We start from the raw sequence: 20,600 nt of genomic DNA, 5'->3' as shown, positions 1-20,600 counted from the left end.
TTCCTCTGGAGTAGTGGTTCTCAGCCTTCCTAACACTGCAGCCCTTTAATACTTTTTTTCCCCCCTTTGGTTTTTTCGAGACAGTGTTTCTCTGTGGCTTTGGAGCCTGTAGACCTGGCTGTACTCTCACAGAGATTCCCCTGCCTCTGCCTCCGAGTGCTGGGATTGAAGGCGTGTGCCACCAATGCCTGGCTCCCCTTTTTAGTTACTATATCCTCTTCATCCTTTCCCTGACAGCCTGCTTTGTTAGAATGTTGTGCCCAGCAGAGTTCATCATTTAGCTCCAAGTATTTACTGAGCTCCCATCTTGGTGCTGGGCCCTCTTGTAGATACTTGACAGTACAAAAATGGGCAGGAGACAATATGTCTGTGACAGTGTGCAGCTTATGTTTCAAAGCCCACTTAGGAATTCATAGCATGTTGCCAGATAGCAGTGTGCACGCACACTAGCACAGGTGTGCACACAACAGCACACGTAGAGATCAGAATACAACTTTTGGGAATCAGTTCTCTCCTTCCACCTTGAGATCTGAGCACAAGCTCAGGTGTCTGTTGGGCTTGCACATCCATAACTCCACCCACTGAGTTACCTGCCTGCCTTGCTTTGCTGTTTAGAGGCAGGGCCTCACATAGCCCAGGCTTGTGTAGCTGAGTATGACCTTAAGCTTCTGACCTTCTCTCCCTTCCTTTCCGAGTCCTGGGATTACAGGCGTGCACTTCCAAGCCCCACTTAGCACGCATTCTGCTATGATAAAGTTTGGTGGCTGAGAAAGCCAGCTCCCCTTCTCCTCTTAGACTCAAGTATATGTGAAAGGGTGTGAACAACTAGAATAGCTAATACGTAAGTCCTTGGGTATTCAAGAGCATAATGGGATAAAATGAAATTTCATGAGATTGCCCCAGTATGTAAGACTTTGTAAGCCCAGATAATGGGTTAAATGTGTATGGAGATGCAAGTTATTTTAGTTTCCTGTGAAACACATTCAGAGTAAATTTAATATACAGGCAACCAGGAGAGGGTACCTGGGACTGGCTTGAAACTTGACTATAATTCTTGTGTCTCTCTCTGCATGGCATGTTAGGGATCTAAAAGTTTGGTGTCTGAATAGCCAGCTGTGAGTGGCTGATGTGCTGACTCGTGCCACTTACTTTATATCAGATCCCAGTTTCTACTCAAAGCTTCTGTTGGCATTAGATAAAGCTTTTAAACAATTGTCCACCGAAACGGAAGGAGAGAAAAGTAAAGGGGTGCGGCAGTGTGAAAATTTCTTAGCCATCAGCATGTATTTACAGCTTTATTATTACTGATGCTGGTTTGTCTTGACACCATAACTTAACTGGATCAATTATTACTTAGAGCTGTTTAAAAGCTGACAGTCTTCACTTTTGCCGGTTTAGATGGGCAAAGGAAAGGACTTCCTTTCTACACTAAAAGCCCTTAGAGATGGTAGCCTGGTGAGTGAATTATTTGGTAAACAAAGGTGTAGGTACAAGTGTTGGCCTTGTGCCAGTGAGGTTGAACATGATTAGTTTCTTAGCAGTTGTGTCTTGGTTGTTTCTGGGAATTTGCGCCATGCGTCAGCGTTCGTGCATTTCACATTTCAATGTGAAAGTGGTTGCTTTCTGTTAGCAGGTGTTAAGTTTCTTTAGACCATTGCAACTGATTTCAGTTACTATAAGGAAATGGTGTATTAACAAGAGTGAGAGTTTCCCTGGTTCCCAGAGGAGTTGGAGTACCTCCACAGTGGATGAGTCACACTTCATGCCGGGCCAAATTGAATTTTCTGTAGGATATTCTGATTGCCGGGCTGCTGTCTGTCTATACCATTTAGTCCACTCAGCACCACTGTAACATTTTAATCAGGGACTGAAACCAGCCTGAAAATGACCTGAATAAAACATGAGTAGGAAGGTGATTTCTGCCCCCCCCTTTGGAAGACAATTTCCTTACAACAGTGCACCCCAAAGTCCTTTCTGAATGAAAGGTATAAACAAGCTGATGAGATAAGGGAAGGTCCAGTAGTTCCTTGTGGGGAATTGGGGATGCACAGTGGGGGTTTGTAAGTACTGAGAACTGATCAGGCCTTGTGGATTGTTTTTTTCTTTTTTAAAGGTTGAGTATCTAGCCCAGGGTAGCCTCAAACTCAGGATCTGTCAGCCTCAGCTTCTGGCCTTTGAAAGGATAATGTTGAATGCTGTGTTGAGAGTAAATGATAACAGTAAAAGTAAAGCAACCATTTGGGGAGTTACAGTAGGACCTTTATTCAGAAAGCAGTGACTGTGGTTTGGAGGATGGTGGAGACAGGAAAACCTGGCCAGAGTCTGGATCATTTCAAAGTAAAATGCCTGTGGTATTAACAGCTTAGATGTGACATTTTCTGGAAGGGAGGAAGCCAAGGCTTTTGGCTTGAAGAGGAGCTCTTTGTCACTCCTTTTAGTCTGCTAGGGTAGGGTGGCTTCAGTGTGGGAGAGGTCACCGTTCAGATTCATTGAACTTTGCTGAAGTACATCTTTCAGGGGTCTCTTTCATTTGAGTCCCGGGCCTTTTATATTATTACATTTAACTCTCTCTGTCTCTCTGTCTCTCTGTCTCTCTCTGTGTGTGTGTGTGCGTGTGTGTTTGTGTCTGTGTGTTTGTGAGTGTGTGTGTATGTCTCTGTGTGTGTCAGGGTTAGAAGATAACTTGAAGGAGTCTCTTTTCTCTTTGTACTGTATAGGTCCCTCTGAGACATCTGGTCCTCCCAGCAGGCATTTTTCTAATGTGTCTCAAACAATCTAGACTTTACTTCTACTTTTGAATATAGTTTAATGTGGTATAAACTCCCAACAATAGTTAGTTATGCTTCAGCATTTTAAATGTGCTACTATGTCTTTTGTTATTGATAATAAGAAACTTTTTTATTTTTTTTTATTTTTATTTTTTTTTTGAGACAGGGTTTCTCTGTGTAACCCTGACTGTCCTGGAACTCACTCTGTAAACCAAGCTGGTCTCTGCCTCCCAGGTGCTGTGATTAAAGATGTGTACCACCACTGCCTGGATGAGAAATTTACCTTTTATATAATTGATGTTTTTAAAATTTTAAGTCTAATTCTTTAGCCCTGATATCGTTTTTTTAAATTATATTTGACACAGAATATTTCTAGTATTTTTATTTTTATTTATGTCAGCTTTCTTTTTCCAGCACTATTTGTTTTTCATAATTTCTTGCACTTAAAAAAAAATTGACAGTTTCATGTAGGCAAGCGTGGCCTACCGCTTATTATGTAGCCCAAGCTGATCTTGAATTCATGACCTTCCTGACTTCACCTCCCAACTGCTGGGATTACAGGTGTGTAGCATACCTGGCAGGTAAATATTCCTTTTGTGTTTTTCTCCCTTGTAGTACAGGTATTGAACCCAGGGTCTGGCATATGCTAGGTGAGCACTCTACCATTGAGCTACATCCCAGTTCCTCTATACTTCTTAAGAAGTCATCCTTTATTGTTTCTTTAACTTACTAAACTGAAGTTATTTTAAGGTCTGTGTCAATCACTTTGCCCTGTAAAATTAGTTTCACTTAGAGTCCATTTATGTTCTAATTATTTTTAGCTGTCCTAATATAGAATTCCTTGTGTTGTAAAATTTGGTTTGCTGACTATAATTAAGAACCTTTTGATTAATTTGTGTGCTTGTTTGGACCCATTCCTCTGAGGAGGTAGATCAGATGGTCGATCTCTCTAGTTTTCCTAGGATAGCACAGATTTAACTACCAAGTCAGTGGACAGCCTGGTTCAGAGTCTTCCTGGGCTGAGGCTTTTCTTGGTTGCTGTCACAGCTCTGGCAGTCACTTGTGTTCAAGCCCGGCTCATGGGAGAGGAAGCCACTGAAATTCCCTTCTGGAGGAAAGACTGGTTGCCCAGCAGAGTTGACTTCGTGACCACCGCTGCTAGTTCCAAGTCTGCCATGCTGTAAGCCTAGTTCCTGTGTCAGTAGTGTCACCTCTTGTAATTCCCTGTGGTTATCTTGTTCTTCACTTACTGGATTTAGGGCTTCTATTGTATATTTTGGTTGTTACGTTTAGGCGGTGTTGTGTGAGTATGGGAAGAGGCCTTTTCCAGATGTAAGCCAACTATTGTATCTTTATCAGAAATATCATTGAAACTCTTTAAAACTTAAATTTCCATAATCAGATAGATGCCTCTGGAGAACTTACTAAACATGTTTCAAGAGTAAACACATGCATAACAGTATTCATGTGGTAGAAAAGAAAAATGGGAAATGACTTGGTCACATGGCTTTTATGTGACACAGGAGGGCAATGACCCCCGTAGCTCAGCTCCATAGTTGGGTTTCTGAACGCCGACGTAGATGATTGTTACCCTGACTTCTTGGTTGGTGTCTTCAACCACTGTGTTTACACCTCCATTCCTCAGAGGAAATAACACTTTCTTTTGCATTTATTTGTTACAAGCATGACATAAGATCAGATGTGTGGCGCGTGGTGTTAACTAGATGCCCAGTAGACATGCAACAACTGTTTTCTTTCTATGTTGCAGGCAAATGTGTTTCCAGTATGGTGAATTAAATAAGACCTGTAAGGTTTTGTTTGGGGTACAGCATGTTTCAGATGAATAAACAGAGGAAAGTTATGTCATCGGATCAGATTTTTGTATGTGACTTTGGGGTGGGAGGACTGGTCCAAGAGAGGAGCAGAGCTAGGAAGCAAGGGAGTCAAAGAGGTAGAATTCAGCGGCTAAGCGCAGACTGGAAACCAGCCAGTTAAAGAGTTCTTCAGAAAAGCTGCTTTGGTGCTGGGGAATTCCAGAGCAGAACAAGGTCTGGACTGGGTGGCAGGAGTGAGTGCCTCGAGCATTTCTCAGAGCTCGTCCTGAAGCTGCTGGGTCCTCAATGGGCACATGGGGTCTTTTGAGGATACTTTGCCAGCTGTAATCTTGTAGAACATTCTTCTGGTCCTGTTTTGGAAATCCCCAACTTAATAAGGAACATTTGGTCCTTAGTATGCAATACCCAAGGGAATAAGTAGGTCTGGCTAAGTGTTTACATTTCAGATAGCCAAGAATCTAAATGAGGGAATTGTCTTTGGGACCTTGGTTAAAGTTTGTTCGCTGGCTTCTGCCTTCTGGACCCTGCTTTGTAGACTCTCCATCATTTGTCTGGATAACCTTCATCGTCTAGCTTACATCCGTTCTTCCCATGACACCACCAGCCCTCTCTACCCTGTACCTAATGATATAACTCCATATAACTTAGAAAGTGTATCAATTTTGATGAACAGGAGTATGTGTGGGGACTATAAAAAGATGCTTAGTTGGAAATATGGGCAACGTGCATATTTGGTGTGCATGAGTGTTAAAATGCTACTGTAGGAGCCAGAAAAGAGAAGAACCTTATTACAATAATATCTATGTAGAAATTGGTGAAGTTAAAGTAGGAAGGTTAGGTCCAAGTCATATACGACTTTTCAAACTAAGGAGAATATCACCATTTAAATCAAGATTTGATTAGTTGTCTAGAGCAGTTATCAATTCATACATGAAAGGGTAACTTGTGGTGAGGTAGCCTACTGATCCCATACCTGCCGGGCTCCTGTGGCCTTCATTTGCTAGCTCAGGAAGGCCTAGGAGAGGTTGTGTTAAGAAGGCTTGTTGAGCTGATGTCTAGTGTACTAGTGTTTCAGCACACTTGATAGGAACAGAAGTTCCTGTCATGTCCTGCACTTCATTTCTCCCTGTCTCTCCTGTGCAGTGAATTCTTACTGGAGACTTGGTCTGCCTCAGACATGTTTACAAACATGGTTAAAAGTAGGGAATAAAAGATCAGACTGCCTTTATTCATTGCTTAGATTCACCAGTTATCAGAATTTGCCACATGTACTTTGTGCCTCTGCATGACAGTTGTTGAAGTATTGAAATACTAATCTTGTCTGTATCTAAAGAAGTAGACACTTTCCCTCGTGTCTCAAGGCCACAGTTACTTACTTCCTTGGTGTTTGCTGTATCTAGAACACACATACATTTTTAAATTATTACTTGGCAATATCATTCTTACATTTTATTTGTTCTAATCAGGGTCTAAACAAGGTTGTCACACTAGAGTTTTTTTTTGTTAACTTTTGGCTCTCATTTAGTTTCCTGATTCAGATTTTTTTTCTTATCTCAGTACTGGGGATTGAACCTAGGGCCTTGAACATGCCAAGCAAATGCTGTGCCAACCCTGGCCAGTGGTGTAAACTTCTGAGAGTTAGTTTTGGTGGCTGAAGGACACAGGTGGGAAGAGGCAAGGCTAGGGGGTGGATTTTAATTCATTCTATGAGGAAATCTGTAAAACCTTGGCCTGCTGAGTGTAAAGGATTTGTTCAGGACTGGAAATGCTTCAGTCCATGTCATGACTTAAAATGGCACGGTTTAAGCAGTATGAGCTCTATATTTAAGTCAGTGTGAAACATTTATCTGAATTTCAGTTGCTGTCCGGAATGTTTATTCAGAAATGGAAGTTCACTGTTTTATACCAGATTAAAGAAAAAAACTAATTCCAAATGTATGTGTGGGGTGCAGCTCCTGCTCCAAATTATAGCCAGTTATCTTTCTGGTGACTGTTTCCTTCCAGAATAGAAGCACTTTCCAACTTGATATGTTTATTTTATTGTGTTAATTTCAGTTGAGCAGATCCTGATCTTTAATTCCTGCTTGGAAAGGCTGAGTCAGGATTGTCAAAGTCCAGGCCTGTGTGGGCAACTGAGACCTTTTCACAGAATAAAACTAGAAAAGGCCTGGGGATCTAGCATAGCAGGAGAACTTCTGCATGGTGCATTAGGGCCCCATGCCTAACCTCTAGCACTACTTTCCTTAGGCAAAGGCGCCCTCTCCTTTCAGTGTGCTGCTGCTTCAGCTTATGCTAATACAGTAGAGCAAAAGTCTCCTGGTGCTCAATGGTGAGTAGGTCTCCTAAACAGTGATTTGACAGGCCTTAGGTCCATGAGGTAGCAGGAGAGAAGGGGCTCTGGAGAGTTGTCCTCTGGCCCCATGCATGATGTTCTTGCATGTTTGTGTGTGCACACACACATGCATACACGCACATGCACACACACACACACACACTTAATTTTTAGAAAATCCTCTTTCAAATAAACTTAACATGTTTTGCCTCTCCCAAGATAAATTTCATTCTTAATATTCTACAGACCTGAAAAAAGTATTATCCGTGAGAAGCCACATTTTAAGTGAGATGAAAGTAATTATTAAAATGTTAAGTTTAAATTCACTCATTTACTTTGACTGTGTATAATCTCTGTAAATAAAAATCAATTACAGAAAACTGAACTATGTATGGTGTTCTTGTTGGAAACCCTGAGTCTTACAGTATGGACATCTGTATGAGCTCTGTGAGCCTTCTTCAGACCATTGAGTACGGAACAAGCCTGTGTGATCAGACTTGTTTGTAGCTAAGGTCATGCTTTATACATAGCAGTTGTAGTAAGTAGAACCTTCAATGGCTTCAAGTCAGTAAAGAGGGGGGGGGGTTTATCTCAGTGACTTTCTTGCTGCTGTGATGGGACATCCTAAAAAGAGCACCTCGAGGGACACTGTTGAATTTGGTCTCTGGTGCAGTCATCATGACAGAAAAGTCCAGGCATCGGGAGCTTTAAGAAGCTGGACCCATAGCCAGAAGGAGGCCAGAGGTTGCATGCCATTCTCTGCTGAGCCCACAGTTGATGGGGCTTCTCACCTTAGATGAAGATGACCGACCTCTCATGGGCACACACAGAAGACCTGTCTCTTGGGTGACCCTAGACCTCAGCAGGCTGACACAAAGGGTAATTGTTCTAATAGCTATATAATAATAGGTTGAAAAGTACAGGGTTAGTCTTCTCAACATAAAATGTTTATTATTCCCAACAGTGTTAATGAACATCCTTGGTTTGCACTTTTACCTTTTAGAGCCTGGTAATGCAAACGTCTGCTTGTTTGTACCTTTTAGGTGCTCTGCTGTGAGTCTGCAGAAGCTGCCAGAGCAGTGGCTATGGAGTGTTCTGGAGGAAATTAAAAGCAGTGATCCCTCTTCCAAACTCTGTGCCACAAGGCGCAGTGCTGGGATCCCCTTCTACATACAGGTACTCACCTGAGACCCCCACACACTGGTTCTGTGTGTGCTCTGAAACTATATTTCTCACTTTCTTAATATGCGAGGAACATATTGCATTAGGATGTTTCTGTCTTTCCAGTACCTCAGCATTTGTGACTTGGTTATTTTTAATATTTATTGCATTTATTTATTTGTGTGTATGTGCACAGATGTACACATGCTCTGGTTCACATGTAGAGATCAGAGGGCAGCTTACTGGATTGGTTCTCTCTTTCCATTATGTGGCTCCTGGGGATTGAAGTAAGGTTGTTAACATTTGGTGGCTGTGCCATCTCTCTGTCTCCTGTGTGACTTTGTTTTAATGTGTGGACAGGATGTTCTGTGTCATATCTGCTCTTGGATCAGGAGGTCAGTGTTGTAATATAAACAGAGGGTAATATAGATTTCCATCTGTGTTTCGGTAGTCAGAGATCACTGGCACGGCGGTTGCTTACCTCTAGGAAGTATCCATATCTGTGCCCTCCTATAACATATCTGTCATAGGAATCATAGTCTTAATAGTCGCTCACAGTTAGCGGGGGTCACGTCAGGTCTGTTACCTTGATCCCCACCTAAACCCTGTGAGGCAGGTACAGTTAGCATGAATATTCCCTAACTAAGTGAAGGGGCTGGGGACTGAGGATGTGACTTGTCAAAAGTCTCAGGGATGTAAAGCTTGCTAAAGCTTTAGCCCAGTCCATCTGAGTCTTGACCACATCTTCCTGTGAAACTACATGTGAGTGCAGTTCCTGACACAAATGAAAACAGATTCTGGACACTTGCTTTTTAAAATAATTGTACTTTACCACCTGCTTATATCCCCATACGCTGCTAGTGCTGCTGATGGGTAAATATTTCCTTTCTAAGGATAGAGAATAAGAGACTGTTGCTTCATTTTCCCAAAGAACACACACCAATACCCTGGCAATACTAAATCAGTTACATCCTTGATTATAGTAAGACAAAACCCACAAATTGGGTAGTATAATAAGCACAAAGGAAGGAAATAAAGTAGCCATCTTCTTAGTCTCCCTGTAGCTTTTTCTTTCTCTCTTTCATTTCTCTCTCTAAAGTAATTTGTTTCTTCTTATTTTATGTGCATCAGTGTTTTATCTGCATTTGTATCTGTATGAGGGTGTCAGATCTTGGAGTTACAGACAGTTGTGAGCTGCCGTGTGGGTTCTGGAAATTGAACTCAGGCCCTCTGGAAGAGCAGTCATGTGCTCTTAACTGCTGAGCCATCTCTCCAGCCCTTATTTCTTTCTCTTATTCCTGGTTTCTTCATGACTTTTGATGCCCTTAGGTCATCAGTCACAGAAGTGATTGACTGAAATCACTGAGAAATGAGTTTTTTACATGATCCTAGCCACTTTATGTAACGAGTGAGTTTCTCTGGCCTGCCAGCTCCCAAATAATGACACAGAGACTTCTTATTAATTATGAAAGCTTGGCTTTAGCTTAGGCTTATTTCTAACTAGCTCCTATAACTAAACTACCCATTTTTACTAATCTCTGTGCTGTCACATGGCTCGTGGCTTTGACTTCTCCTGCTGCATGTCCTGCTACCTCTGTTTCTGGCTGGAGACCTGTTCTTCTCCCCAGAGCTCTCTCTATCCAGAAGTCCCACCTGTACCACCTGCCTGGCTAAGTATGGTTTAGTTTCCTCCTTGCAGTTCCTTGTGCCCTGCTGTGTTTGTGTGGCCTTCTTTTCTGAGGACGAATGTCAGGTAATTGAGGGTCCTGCTCAGTGTTCGTGCGGTGTGCTTATTCCAGCTGAGATACTCACCTTGTGCTACCAATTGGTCAAAGTTATAGAGTGACCACCAAGTCCATTTCCTAAACCCATACTCCCCTGGAAACATTGCCAAACTTTGCCTGGTTCCATGAGGCAAGGTGAGTTGAGTTAAGTTCCTTGGAATAACACCTTTCAATAATTGAGTGTAGCTTTCTTATTATTTTAGTGGAATAAAATTTTAATAAGCAGAAAAATCTGCTCAAAGAGGATCCTGTTTTCCTTAGGACAATGTGACTTAGTTGAACTTAGTTGAAGTTCTACTGACAACTTCAGTTTACAGTTAGCTGTGGTGAGAAACCACTTTAGTGTATGGGTTCACCCCTGTATGACCAGATAGTTTTGAAACATTCACAGAGCATGTTCTCTGAGCGTAGATGTATTGTGATGAATGTGTTTTAAGTCTGTTTAAATGTCTGTCTTTTATATTTTTATTTCATACCTTGTCCTGAATTTAGAACATGCAGAATAGTTACACACTTTGGCTATAGGGAGCCAAAAGCTCCATCTTACAGATGTAGATGTGGCGGATGAGTTCAAGATGTAGCTGAAGTGGCTTTTCTGTGCCAACTTTGTTGAGATATAATTCACTTGTGGCAGCAGTTAGTGCATTTGATGTGTACGGTACAGTGACTTTTGGTATAGTCTCAGAGCTCAATAACCATTAGCACAATCTAATTTTAGAGTATCTCCTAACCCCCACCCATTAGCACTTACTCCCCGTTCCACCCACCTCTGCTGCTCTCAGCCCTCGACTACCACTAATCTTTCTGTCTCTGTGGGTTTGTCTCTTCTGGACATTTCATGTAAATGGAATCATAAGATGTTCAGTCGTTTGTGTCTGGCTTCTTTCACTTAGCGGTATATTTTCAGGATTCATTCATGTTGTCACATATATCAGTACTTCATTTCTTTTCATTGTATTGCCTTAAGTGGCTTATATAGCCCATTATTTTGTTTATTGGATGCCAGTCACAAAATAAGTGAGTGGCTCCTTTGAAATCCAAGTGCAAGATCCCTGTGGGGCTTGTAATATTTCTTTTGCCCTGTGGAGTTTCAGCTGCTGTGGCACGGTTAGACTTTGAAAACACTCTTCTGTGAAGAGTTAAATAGTTGATCAATATCTAGAGGGCTTCACACCGTTAGAAGAAATCAAATCCAGAATGTTTTTGTAACTGTTTAAATAAAGAAAATAAATAAAAAAAGAAACATTTCCCATTTGTTTCTGAAAGTTTATTGTATCTGCTGCTTGATCTTGGTCCTTACAAAGTGGCCCATCAGAGTCATTCATTCATCAGCTGCTTATAATTATATAATCAACAAGCAAACAGAAGGGTCTGTGGACTTGACATGATTTCACCTTACCCTAATTTTATATGTGCACAGGAAGAGAAGTTACCTGGTTAAAGCAGTCTGATTTTATAGAGGGTATTTTCAATTCTGGGATTGATTTTTAAAGCCAACAAATAGGTATATGCAAAATCAAAGCCCATTAATTTTGGTATTTTCCCCCCACAGGCATTGTTGGCATCGGAACCAAAGAAAGGCAAAATGGATTTGTTGAAAATAACAATGAAAGAGCTGATCTCTTTGGCTTTGTCTGTAGATGCCTCAACAGGCACAGTCCCCCAGGTAATGATGGAAACGCTGCAGGGAGAGGAGTTAAGGCTCTGCTGTATATTGGTTTTTTAAACGTATCTGCTGAAGATAAGGAACCCCTGAAGATAGGGTAATGTGAAGTGTTTAGGAGGGTCGTTGTTATTTATTTATTCATTTATTTATTTTGGTTTTTCCTATCCACAAAATAAACTTGCTGTGGTTGATAGGTATTGAGGAGAGTAAACATTTAACGTTTAAACTCTGTTGAAAACATTCAGTTGACAAGCTACGGTTGCATCTCAAAATTTGAAATGAGTATACAGTCACTTGAATCTCATGTGTGCTTCTTTGAGCTGATGTACACTTTGTAGTTGAGCAGTTGAATCTTCCTTTACATTGTGATGTCTTATTTTTAGTGTGTTTATATTCAATTTAAGTAATGTTTTAACTTCTAGTCACAATGTGTATGCAGTTGAGTCAACACTCCTCTACTATATTCCTCTACTAGGTAGTAATTAGTATTTCCTTGGTAAATACTTCTTAGTGGGATGTCACTGTGGAAGGCCATGCTCAATTAGGGAACAAAGCTAAAGTTTATAGAAAAGAAAAGTAAGTTTATTTGGTTTTGAGTCATAGGTGGTATCAGGTGCTGTGAGCCATAATATGGGCCAACTGGAAGGAAATATGGTGTTCAATAACATATACACAGTGGCCAATTACTGTAAGAGAATTCTTTGGGGAAAGTAACTAACATGTTATTAATCACTTTTCAAAAAAAGACCATACCAAGACATTTTTTCATTGAAATGTGAGAAATATATTTTTTTAAGGTGGCCACTTTGAAAAAGACCTGAGTGACAGGAACTTTGACAAATAATGAGGTTCTTTGGCATCGATAATATTGCTTATTTGTTACTCTTTCTTTCTGCTTGTTAGAGTGGTGAGAAATCTGACTTTAAAAGTCAGCTTTTTTTATCTGGGCTGTGCAAGGCTTGGGTCTGGTCTCTATCACCACAAAGGTTTAATGATCTTAGTTATATTTTTACTGTTTAAAACAACTTTATTTTTGTTTTTAGTATTGTTTTTCTAAGATATTAAGTGGATAGCTAGCATTTGTTTTTATTTGTTTGCTTGTTTTAGTATTTTTAAGTATGGTCATTGAAAATATACATATAAAGTGCTTTTTTGTTTGTTTGTTTTGGGGTATTTTTGGCCTTGAATACAGAGGTCCACCTGCCTCTGCCTCCTGAGTGCTGGGACTAAAGGCATGTGCCACTACTGCCTGGCTTATATTTCTTTTCTTGAACAGTGTCAGTGTGTAGAAGCCTTGCTAGTATTCAGCTATAAATGTTAAAGAATTTTGATCATTGCTTAAATTTTTTTAATAATTATTTCGTGTGTACATGTTTTGACTGCATGTATAAATGTATATACAGTGTGTACTGGTTCTTATAGAGGTCAGAACAGGCTGTCAGATCCCATGGAACTGGAGTTACAGGTGGCTGTGAGCCATCTAGCCAGCCCCTTGACCAGTGTTTTAAAATGTGTTTATTTTTAAAGCATTAAGACAGTATTTCTACACAATTCCACTGTGATGAGAGCATAATCTACAAGATAGCAATAGTTGCTATTTATTGAGATTCTGTTTGTGGGTGGATTTGGGATCATTTTTAATAAGAACCTACTGTTCTTATTCACTAGGTACAGATTTCTACACATGTTCAGGAGATGAAGCTTTCTTAGTTGTATTGCTCCATTTTATAACTCTTCACCTAGGTTTTCAGTTCATAAGTGTATCCTCTTAAATATGCTATTTCATTTGTGAACTGTCCACTTGTGGTAATTTGTGTGCAGATTCAGAATTACTATAGTTTTAAGTCCACCGCTGATGTTGAGCTTTTCATTCTAGGTTCATGCTTTAAATATCCTCCGAGCCCTGTTCAGAGATACACGGCTGGGGGAGAACATCATTCCTTACATTGCTGATGGAGCTAAGGCTGCAATCCTGGGCTTCACATCACCTGTCTGGGCAGTGAGTGTTCTTGCTGTTCGTCCCCCCTGAGTTAATTATACTATGCTTTTGAATAGTAGGTTTTTGATAAGCTGACCTTTCCCTTGATGATAAAATATATATGCTGCATATCAACTAATTTCTTCAGGGGATAAGTTTTTTGTTGTTGTTGTTTTTGTTTTTGACCAGACTACATGTTTTTCCTTTATTTTATGGTTCTATATTAGTTATTTTATGGTTTCTGTTGCTGTGAAAAGACACCGAGACCACAGCAACTTTTATAAAGGAGAACATTTAATTGGGGCCGGCTTACAGTTTTAGAGGTTTAGTTCATTGTCATCACGGCAGGTCATCATGGCAAGACATGGTGGCACACAAGACAGACTTGGTGCTGGAAAAGGAGCTGAGAGTTCTACATCTTGAGTGCAGGCAGCAGGAGACACTGATCCACACCCAGCTTAGGTTGAGCATCTGGAGCCTGCCTCCAGAGTGACATACTTTCTCAAACAAGGCCACACCTATTCCAATAAGACCACATCTCCTAATAATGCTACTCCCTATGGGCCCTTGGGGGCCATTTTTATTCAACCACCACAGGTTCCATTTTATCTCTTTTGTTGATTTATTATTAATAACGATTTTATTTTGTGGTTGCTTTGGCATTTGTGCGTATTATGCCATATAAAGTGTAAGAACTTATTAATAGTGTACTCCTATTTATCTCAGTCTTTGGGCTGTTACTGCTTTACATTTTTCTTGCTGTATATAGTGACTCAACACTATATACTAGTGTCATTTATATATATATGTCATTTATATATAACAACGCCATATACTAGGTTATGGTCCATTCTTTTCAGTTTACAACTTCCTCCATTTTGAAGTGTACACAACTCAGTGGCACCAAGTACACTGATGTTATCACTGTTGCATATTTTCTGAACTTTTCATCATAAACAGAAGATCTTCACCCATGCATTGACTCCTCATCTTTCCTTCTTTGATCACTTGTGCCTGCTGCTCTGCTTTATTCTCTGTGGATTTGTCTGGTCCAACACATCGAAGAAGTGGAATCATAAAATGTACATTCCTTTGCATTTGGTGTGTTTCAGGGATGTTGCTGTACACATCAGAAGCTCAGTACTTTCTAAGGTTGAATAATATTCCAGTATACCATGTGTCATTCTTCCTTATTCTACTGATAAGATGATGGGCTTTGAGATTGCTTCCAGGTTTTTAATTATGAATGGTGCAGCAATAAATACTTACTTATCAGTTGTCTGGATCCCTGCTCTCAGTTTGTTTAGGTCTATCACAGAGTATCTCTGCCTCACATTTTAGGAACCTGTTTCCTATAGTGGCAGAGCCACCCATCAGCTACGCACAGGAGCTCCAGTTTCCCTAAATGACCCCCAGTATTTATTATTTTCCTTTTTTTTTTTTTTTTTTAGCAATAGCCCATCCTAGCAATTGTGAAGTGGAATTCTATTCCTGTTTTCAAAAAAAAAAAAAAAAAAAAAAAAAACAAAAACAAAAAACAGACCTTTTTTTATGTGTATTAGTGTTTTGCCTGCACATATATATGTACACCATATAACATGCCTGATGTCTGTGGAGGTCAGAATAGGGCATTGGATTCCCTAGAAGTGGACTTACAGATAGTTGTAAGCCACCATGTGGGAGATGGGAGTAAAACGTAGCTTCTTTGCTTAAGCAACAAAGCTCTTAGCTACTGACCTATCTCTCCAAACCCTCCCATTCTGGTTTTGATTTGCGTTTTCAAAGTGATTAGTAATACTGATCTAGAAGCAGAACAATTCTTAATATCTTAATGCATCTTTCAAAGTCTGTGGATTTCTTTATCCAGAATGTGTTATCTCTTCAGCAGTCCAGTCTTACTATCTAGTTCTAGGGGACAACCAAGGGCAGTGGCACTAGCCTTTGTTGTTTTGGGAGCTTCTGGGACTTCCCTGACCAGTAACACATAGGAAGATATCGAATGCCTGGCACTGCCTTCCCGTGCAACTGAGAACTGGAACAAGCAACAAGTTAGTTGCTCTCATCAGGTGTTTTGTGGTAACAATAAGAAAAGTAACTAATACAACCCCTATTTGATTCCATGTTCAAATGACCAAACTGTGGCAGGTACACATCTATAATCCTAATACTCAAGAAGCCAAGGCAAGAGGCTAACAAAGTTCCAGCTCAGCTTGGCCTACATAAGATCCTGTCTTGTAAAACAGCAACAAAAATGGCAGCAGGGGTTATGGATCAATGGTTGAATACTTGCTTAGCCTGGGCAAGGCCCTAGGTTTTAAATAAAGAGCGGTTAAAACTCAGTAAGAAAAAGACACCCCATTTAAAAGGTACATAGTGAATCTGAATACATTTCTCCAAAGCAGATACTAAAATGACCAGTAGACACATGAAATAATGTTTAATAGCATTTTGTCACTAGGGAAAAACAAAACCACCTATTAGGTTTTTAAGAAAAGGACATGAAGGAATATTGAGATAATCCAGATCTGAGCTGGGGCAGGGACAGCACTGATGACCAAATAAGGTGTATGGCTTGCTGGTTGGGGACACTAAGCGGGGCTATGACAGAGCTCCATTGTTTGCTGACTGTTGATTGAATATAAGTAGATCGGTTATCGGACCAGTTTGGGGTTTATTCTGTGAGTCTATTTTCAAGGATATTGTAGATGAATTGGCAGTTTGGGCTTCCAGAGGAAAGGTTGCAGTGGGTGGGTGGCCACTGGGACAGATGCAGCCTATTGCTGTTTTATTTGGCCTCCATCATGATTCCTCACTTTTCTTTAATTTGTTGCCAGCATTTCCAAATAGTGAGATTTCACATAAAAGTCAGGGTTTCTGGCTTCTCTTGAAAAAAAAAAAAAAACACAAAAAAACAGAAGATCTGGCAATAGTGGCCCTATATTCCCTCGTGGATAGTAACTGCCCTAGACACAGTGCACTGATGTCTTTGTTGTCACAATGCCTGGGCAGTTGAGTTTGTGACCATTAACTACAATGGCTTCAGGAAGTTGTTTTCTAAGTCTTTCATTAGTCCTTTATTTTTAAAAATGTATTACACTCATGTGCATATATATGCACATACATCTTGTGTGTGGTAGTCAGTTACAAGATAACATGTGTGAGTCAGTTTTTCCTTCTACCATATAGGCCCCAGGTATGTAACTCAGGTCATCAGACTTGGTGGCAAGTACCTTCACCTGTTGAGCCATCTTGTTGGGTCACATTCTTAGTTTGATAACTTTTCAGCTTTTATTACTACTAGTTGACATACATTATGATGCTACCTACCCATTTAGAGTAGATTCTGTCATAGCAGTTTCTAATTTCTGATTCTGAATGTTCCCCAGGGTTCTGATATACTTCAGTGTACATTGGTTTGACAAGGTTATTGAGGAAGGCTGATAATGTTAGGATAGTCAAGATTTTTACATGGTTCTGAAGCATCTTGACATATTCTGCTTAGTGAAGATAGGCTCTGTTAGTATGGTGGAAAAATAATTTTCCTTTATTAAAAGAATGCATTTATTTTTCCCACGTGAGTGTTTACCTGCAAGCATGTATGTGTACCATATGTATGTCTTGTTCCCATATATGTCAAAAGAGGGCATTGGGTCTCCTAAAACTGGAGTTGTGTATGGCTGTGAGCCACCACGTGGGTTTTGATAACTGAACATGAGTCCTCTGCAAAAACAGCCAGGCCTCTTAACTGCTGAGCCATCTCTTCAGCCTGATTTTTTGTTGTTGTTGTTGTTTGTTTGTTTTTTGTTTCTTTCTTTCTTTTTGAGACTATCTCATTGTATAACCCTGACTGGGGGCTGGAGGGATGGCTCAGTGGTTAAGAGCACTAGCTGCTTTTCCAGAGGTTCCAGGTTCAATTCCCAGTACCCACATGGTAGCTCACACCTGTCTGTAACTCCAACACCCTCACACAGACATATTAGAAGGTAAAACATTAATATACATAAGATAAAAAACAAATTATAGTATAGCCCTGACAAGCCTGCAACTCCTGATTCTCCTGTTTTGTCCTCCCAAATGCTGGATTACAGGCTTATGCTTCCATGCCTGGGTGTCCTGATTCACTTTTATAAATTGGGTAATGTACAATAATTTCATAGTTAAAACTACTTGAAGTGAGTTACTGGCCTTGTAATTTTAATAAACAAATTCTTGAGTATTAACTGATGTCTTGGCTATTTTAATTACATGGATCCTATAAAGTTAAATCTCAAGTATTTTTCACAAGGAAAAGTAGGAGCTCAGGTTTCCCTGAGTGTTCATTGTCAGGATGTGGGGAAAGAAAAGCCTGCTTTGCTTTTTAGAAATATACAAATATATGAGGGAACAATTGATAATATTAGAAAGAACTATGTGTATGCATAGGCTTAGATTGCACAGCTGGTTCAGTTTAAGTGGAAGTCATTGAGTGATTTATCAGAAAGTTTTTTCTTTCTCAGTTGCCTTGTTTTATGAACACAAACCTTATTTTATTTTATTTATTTTTTTTAGCCTTTCCCTGCCAGTTAGGTAATGATTTTTGAATATGCAGTTTAAACTTTATTAATGTTTTAATGTTGGTTTCTTGCCATGAGTATTTCTTAACTCTTATTTTGTGTTAATTTCTACACTAGGTGAGAAATTCATCCACACTTCTCTTTAGTTCCTTGATCACAAGAATTTTTGGAGTTAAAAGGGGGAAGGATGAACTTTCCAAAACAAACAGGTAAGCTCCACCCAGCCTTACTTTATATAGCACTTTCCAGGCTGCAGCCACAGGCAAATCCACAACTGTAAGAGGACTGTAGTGACTACCCAAGTCCCCGAGGCCTTGGGTAGATCAGCTCCTCGGTAAGCGGTCTGGAAAGCTTCAGAAACAGGGCATGCTTGGAAGGACAGAAATACAGGCTGACCTCAGTGCAATGAGCAGAAATGTTTGTCTTTCCTTTTTATCTTCTTCAAATATTCCTGAAATGCTCCCGGTTAGTTTTTCTGGATGTATGTAAATACTGTCCAGCACTTTATCTTGGCTTGTCCAGGTAGAAATGTCACCTATCTTTGTATTCTGATCAGCACATGTCCCCAACTCCCTTTTCATTGTACTTTGTATGTGGAGCACGTAGAAGAAACAGTACTCTAGGGTTTTGGAATTTATTCTCTGAAATATTTCCTCTTAACAAAGTGTCTCTGGTGAACTTTTTGATTATGGATAATTTCAATGCAATATACAAGTGTATGTTTCTAAAGAAGAGAAGTTCCAAGTAGGAAGTTAGTTGTTGAGGCTGTGAGAGGACCTGAAGCTGGTTCAGTTGGGTTGCAGCTGCTAACACTAGATGTCACTGTTGTTGCGTGCTGAGTTAGGAGTTTGGTTGGTCTTCTGAGGATCTAGATGTGATCCCAGGCCCTTTCCTCTCCCACCTCAAAAGGTTGCTATACTCCAAGTTTGTTTTAGGCTAATTGCCTACAGAATATATTTTTGTATATCTTGTGATGAGACTGAGTCTTAGCAATTAAGTATGCTAGACACTATGAAAGTGTGGCACACTCCTGTAACACTCGTGGCTGAGATTGGAGCATTGTGAGTTTGAGACCGTATGAGGAGTTTGAGGCTAGCCTGGGCTACAGAGTGAACCACACGTCTCAAAAAAGAAAAAAGGTTATGAACTATGATATGCTGGCAGTGAAAAAGTCTGGCAGTTCTGAATTGTAGTTTAAATAGCTATTTATCATCCTGTAAAATTCACGAGATATTTAAAAGGAAGGTAAGTGAGTTTCCCAAGAATTTGATGGAAATAAATACTAGACTGTTATATCTTATTTTTCATTGATCTGTGTACATCTGTCTATGTGAGTGTATGTGTACGGACACGCAGTGCCCACAAGGACCAGAGAGAGCATCGGATCTGTTACAGCTGGTGTTCCAGGTGTTTGTGAGCCACCTGATGTGACTGCTTGGATCTGACCTCTGGTTCTCACAGTTGAGCTGCAACTGCTTTTAATTGCTGTCTCTCTAGTTCTTATTTTGTTTTAAAAAACTGAGTTGCGTTTTTAAATAAAACATTGCTTGTTTGGAGGGATGACTATAATTTTTGCTTTCCTTAAAGTACTCTGCCCATTTAGTAATATAAAATGACTGATGCTATTTTTTCTTCAATTTTGTGTACTTTGGTAAGAATTCTACAGTGACCTAAGGTTTCACATAATTCAGTCTGCTTGTTAACTATGATTAACAATGATAGATGCTGAGCCTTAGGGTACAAGCCTATAACCCCAGTACTTGGGACTGTATGTGTAGGACATCAAGAGTTAAAAGTCACCCTGGGCTACATAGTTTAAGGCCAGCCTGGACTATATAAGATTTTATCCTGGCAAAGCAAAAATAAATAAATTGATTTCTCTTTATAGTTGTTGTGACGTGATTCTTGGATGTTACATACAAATTTTACTGTGTGCCAGAGAAAATGATATTCATTTAGGTTGAAAAAAGGTGGAGAATAGGGTGGTAATACAGAAATAATTTTGCCAAAGTTACACTGATGGAAACACCTGCTCTAGTTTCATTCCCTTGGGATGAGAATGGTCAGAAAATCACAACCTTCCTGGAAAGAGGGAAGTGGAACAGTTTCAGAATAGTCTGAGTGCAACTGAAATGTAAGGTGAAGGAAATAGGAAATTGATTATTTATTTAGATTGATGACCACTTTTGGTAAGAGCCTGTGTTTTGGTAATCTGAGGGTTTATCTGCACTGTCCTTATACAGGCTTCTGCTTGCTCTTAACTGGAAAGTGTGGTCCTGCTGACTCAAATTTGCAGCCCGTCTTCTGCCTCTGTGCTATATTCTTATTTGCTCATTCTTAAAATATTAAGTCCCCAAGGGCAGGGCCTTTTCCATCTATTTTATTTGCATGTATAATAACAGGACACTCTAAGAGTGCTGGAAGTGATGACTTGTACATTGCCTTTTGGGGAGGGGCATCAAATAACTTACCTCACCTGGTGTCATCTCTCAGGGTGGTAACATTTGCTTCCACAGCCCCATC

The 20,600-nt window shown here is 40.0% G+C and overlaps 1 protein-coding gene across 1 annotated transcript in view; it reads left to right on the top strand.

Moving 5' to 3' along the window:
• Positions 1-20,600, top strand: part of Thada (THADA armadillo repeat containing) — a 275,181-nt gene that overhangs the window by 53,853 nt on the left and 200,728 nt on the right. Inside the window, exons 23-26 of the mRNA XM_051175184.1 lie at positions 7,979-8,111; positions 11,433-11,546; positions 13,423-13,545; positions 18,195-18,286. Coding sequence (XP_051031141.1) covers positions 7,979-8,111; positions 11,433-11,546; positions 13,423-13,545; positions 18,195-18,286 — 462 coding nt within the window. The remainder of the gene's footprint in view (positions 1-7,978; positions 8,112-11,432; positions 11,547-13,422; positions 13,546-18,194; positions 18,287-20,600) is intronic.

Source organism: Phodopus roborovskii, unplaced genomic scaffold (assembly GCF_943737965.1).
Source record: "Phodopus roborovskii unplaced genomic scaffold, PHOROB, whole genome shotgun sequence".
Lineage (NCBI taxonomy): Eukaryota > Metazoa > Chordata > Mammalia > Rodentia > Cricetidae > Phodopus > Phodopus roborovskii.
Note: the sequence above shows the minus strand (reverse complement) of the source record. Positions and strands in the feature narration are given on the sequence as shown.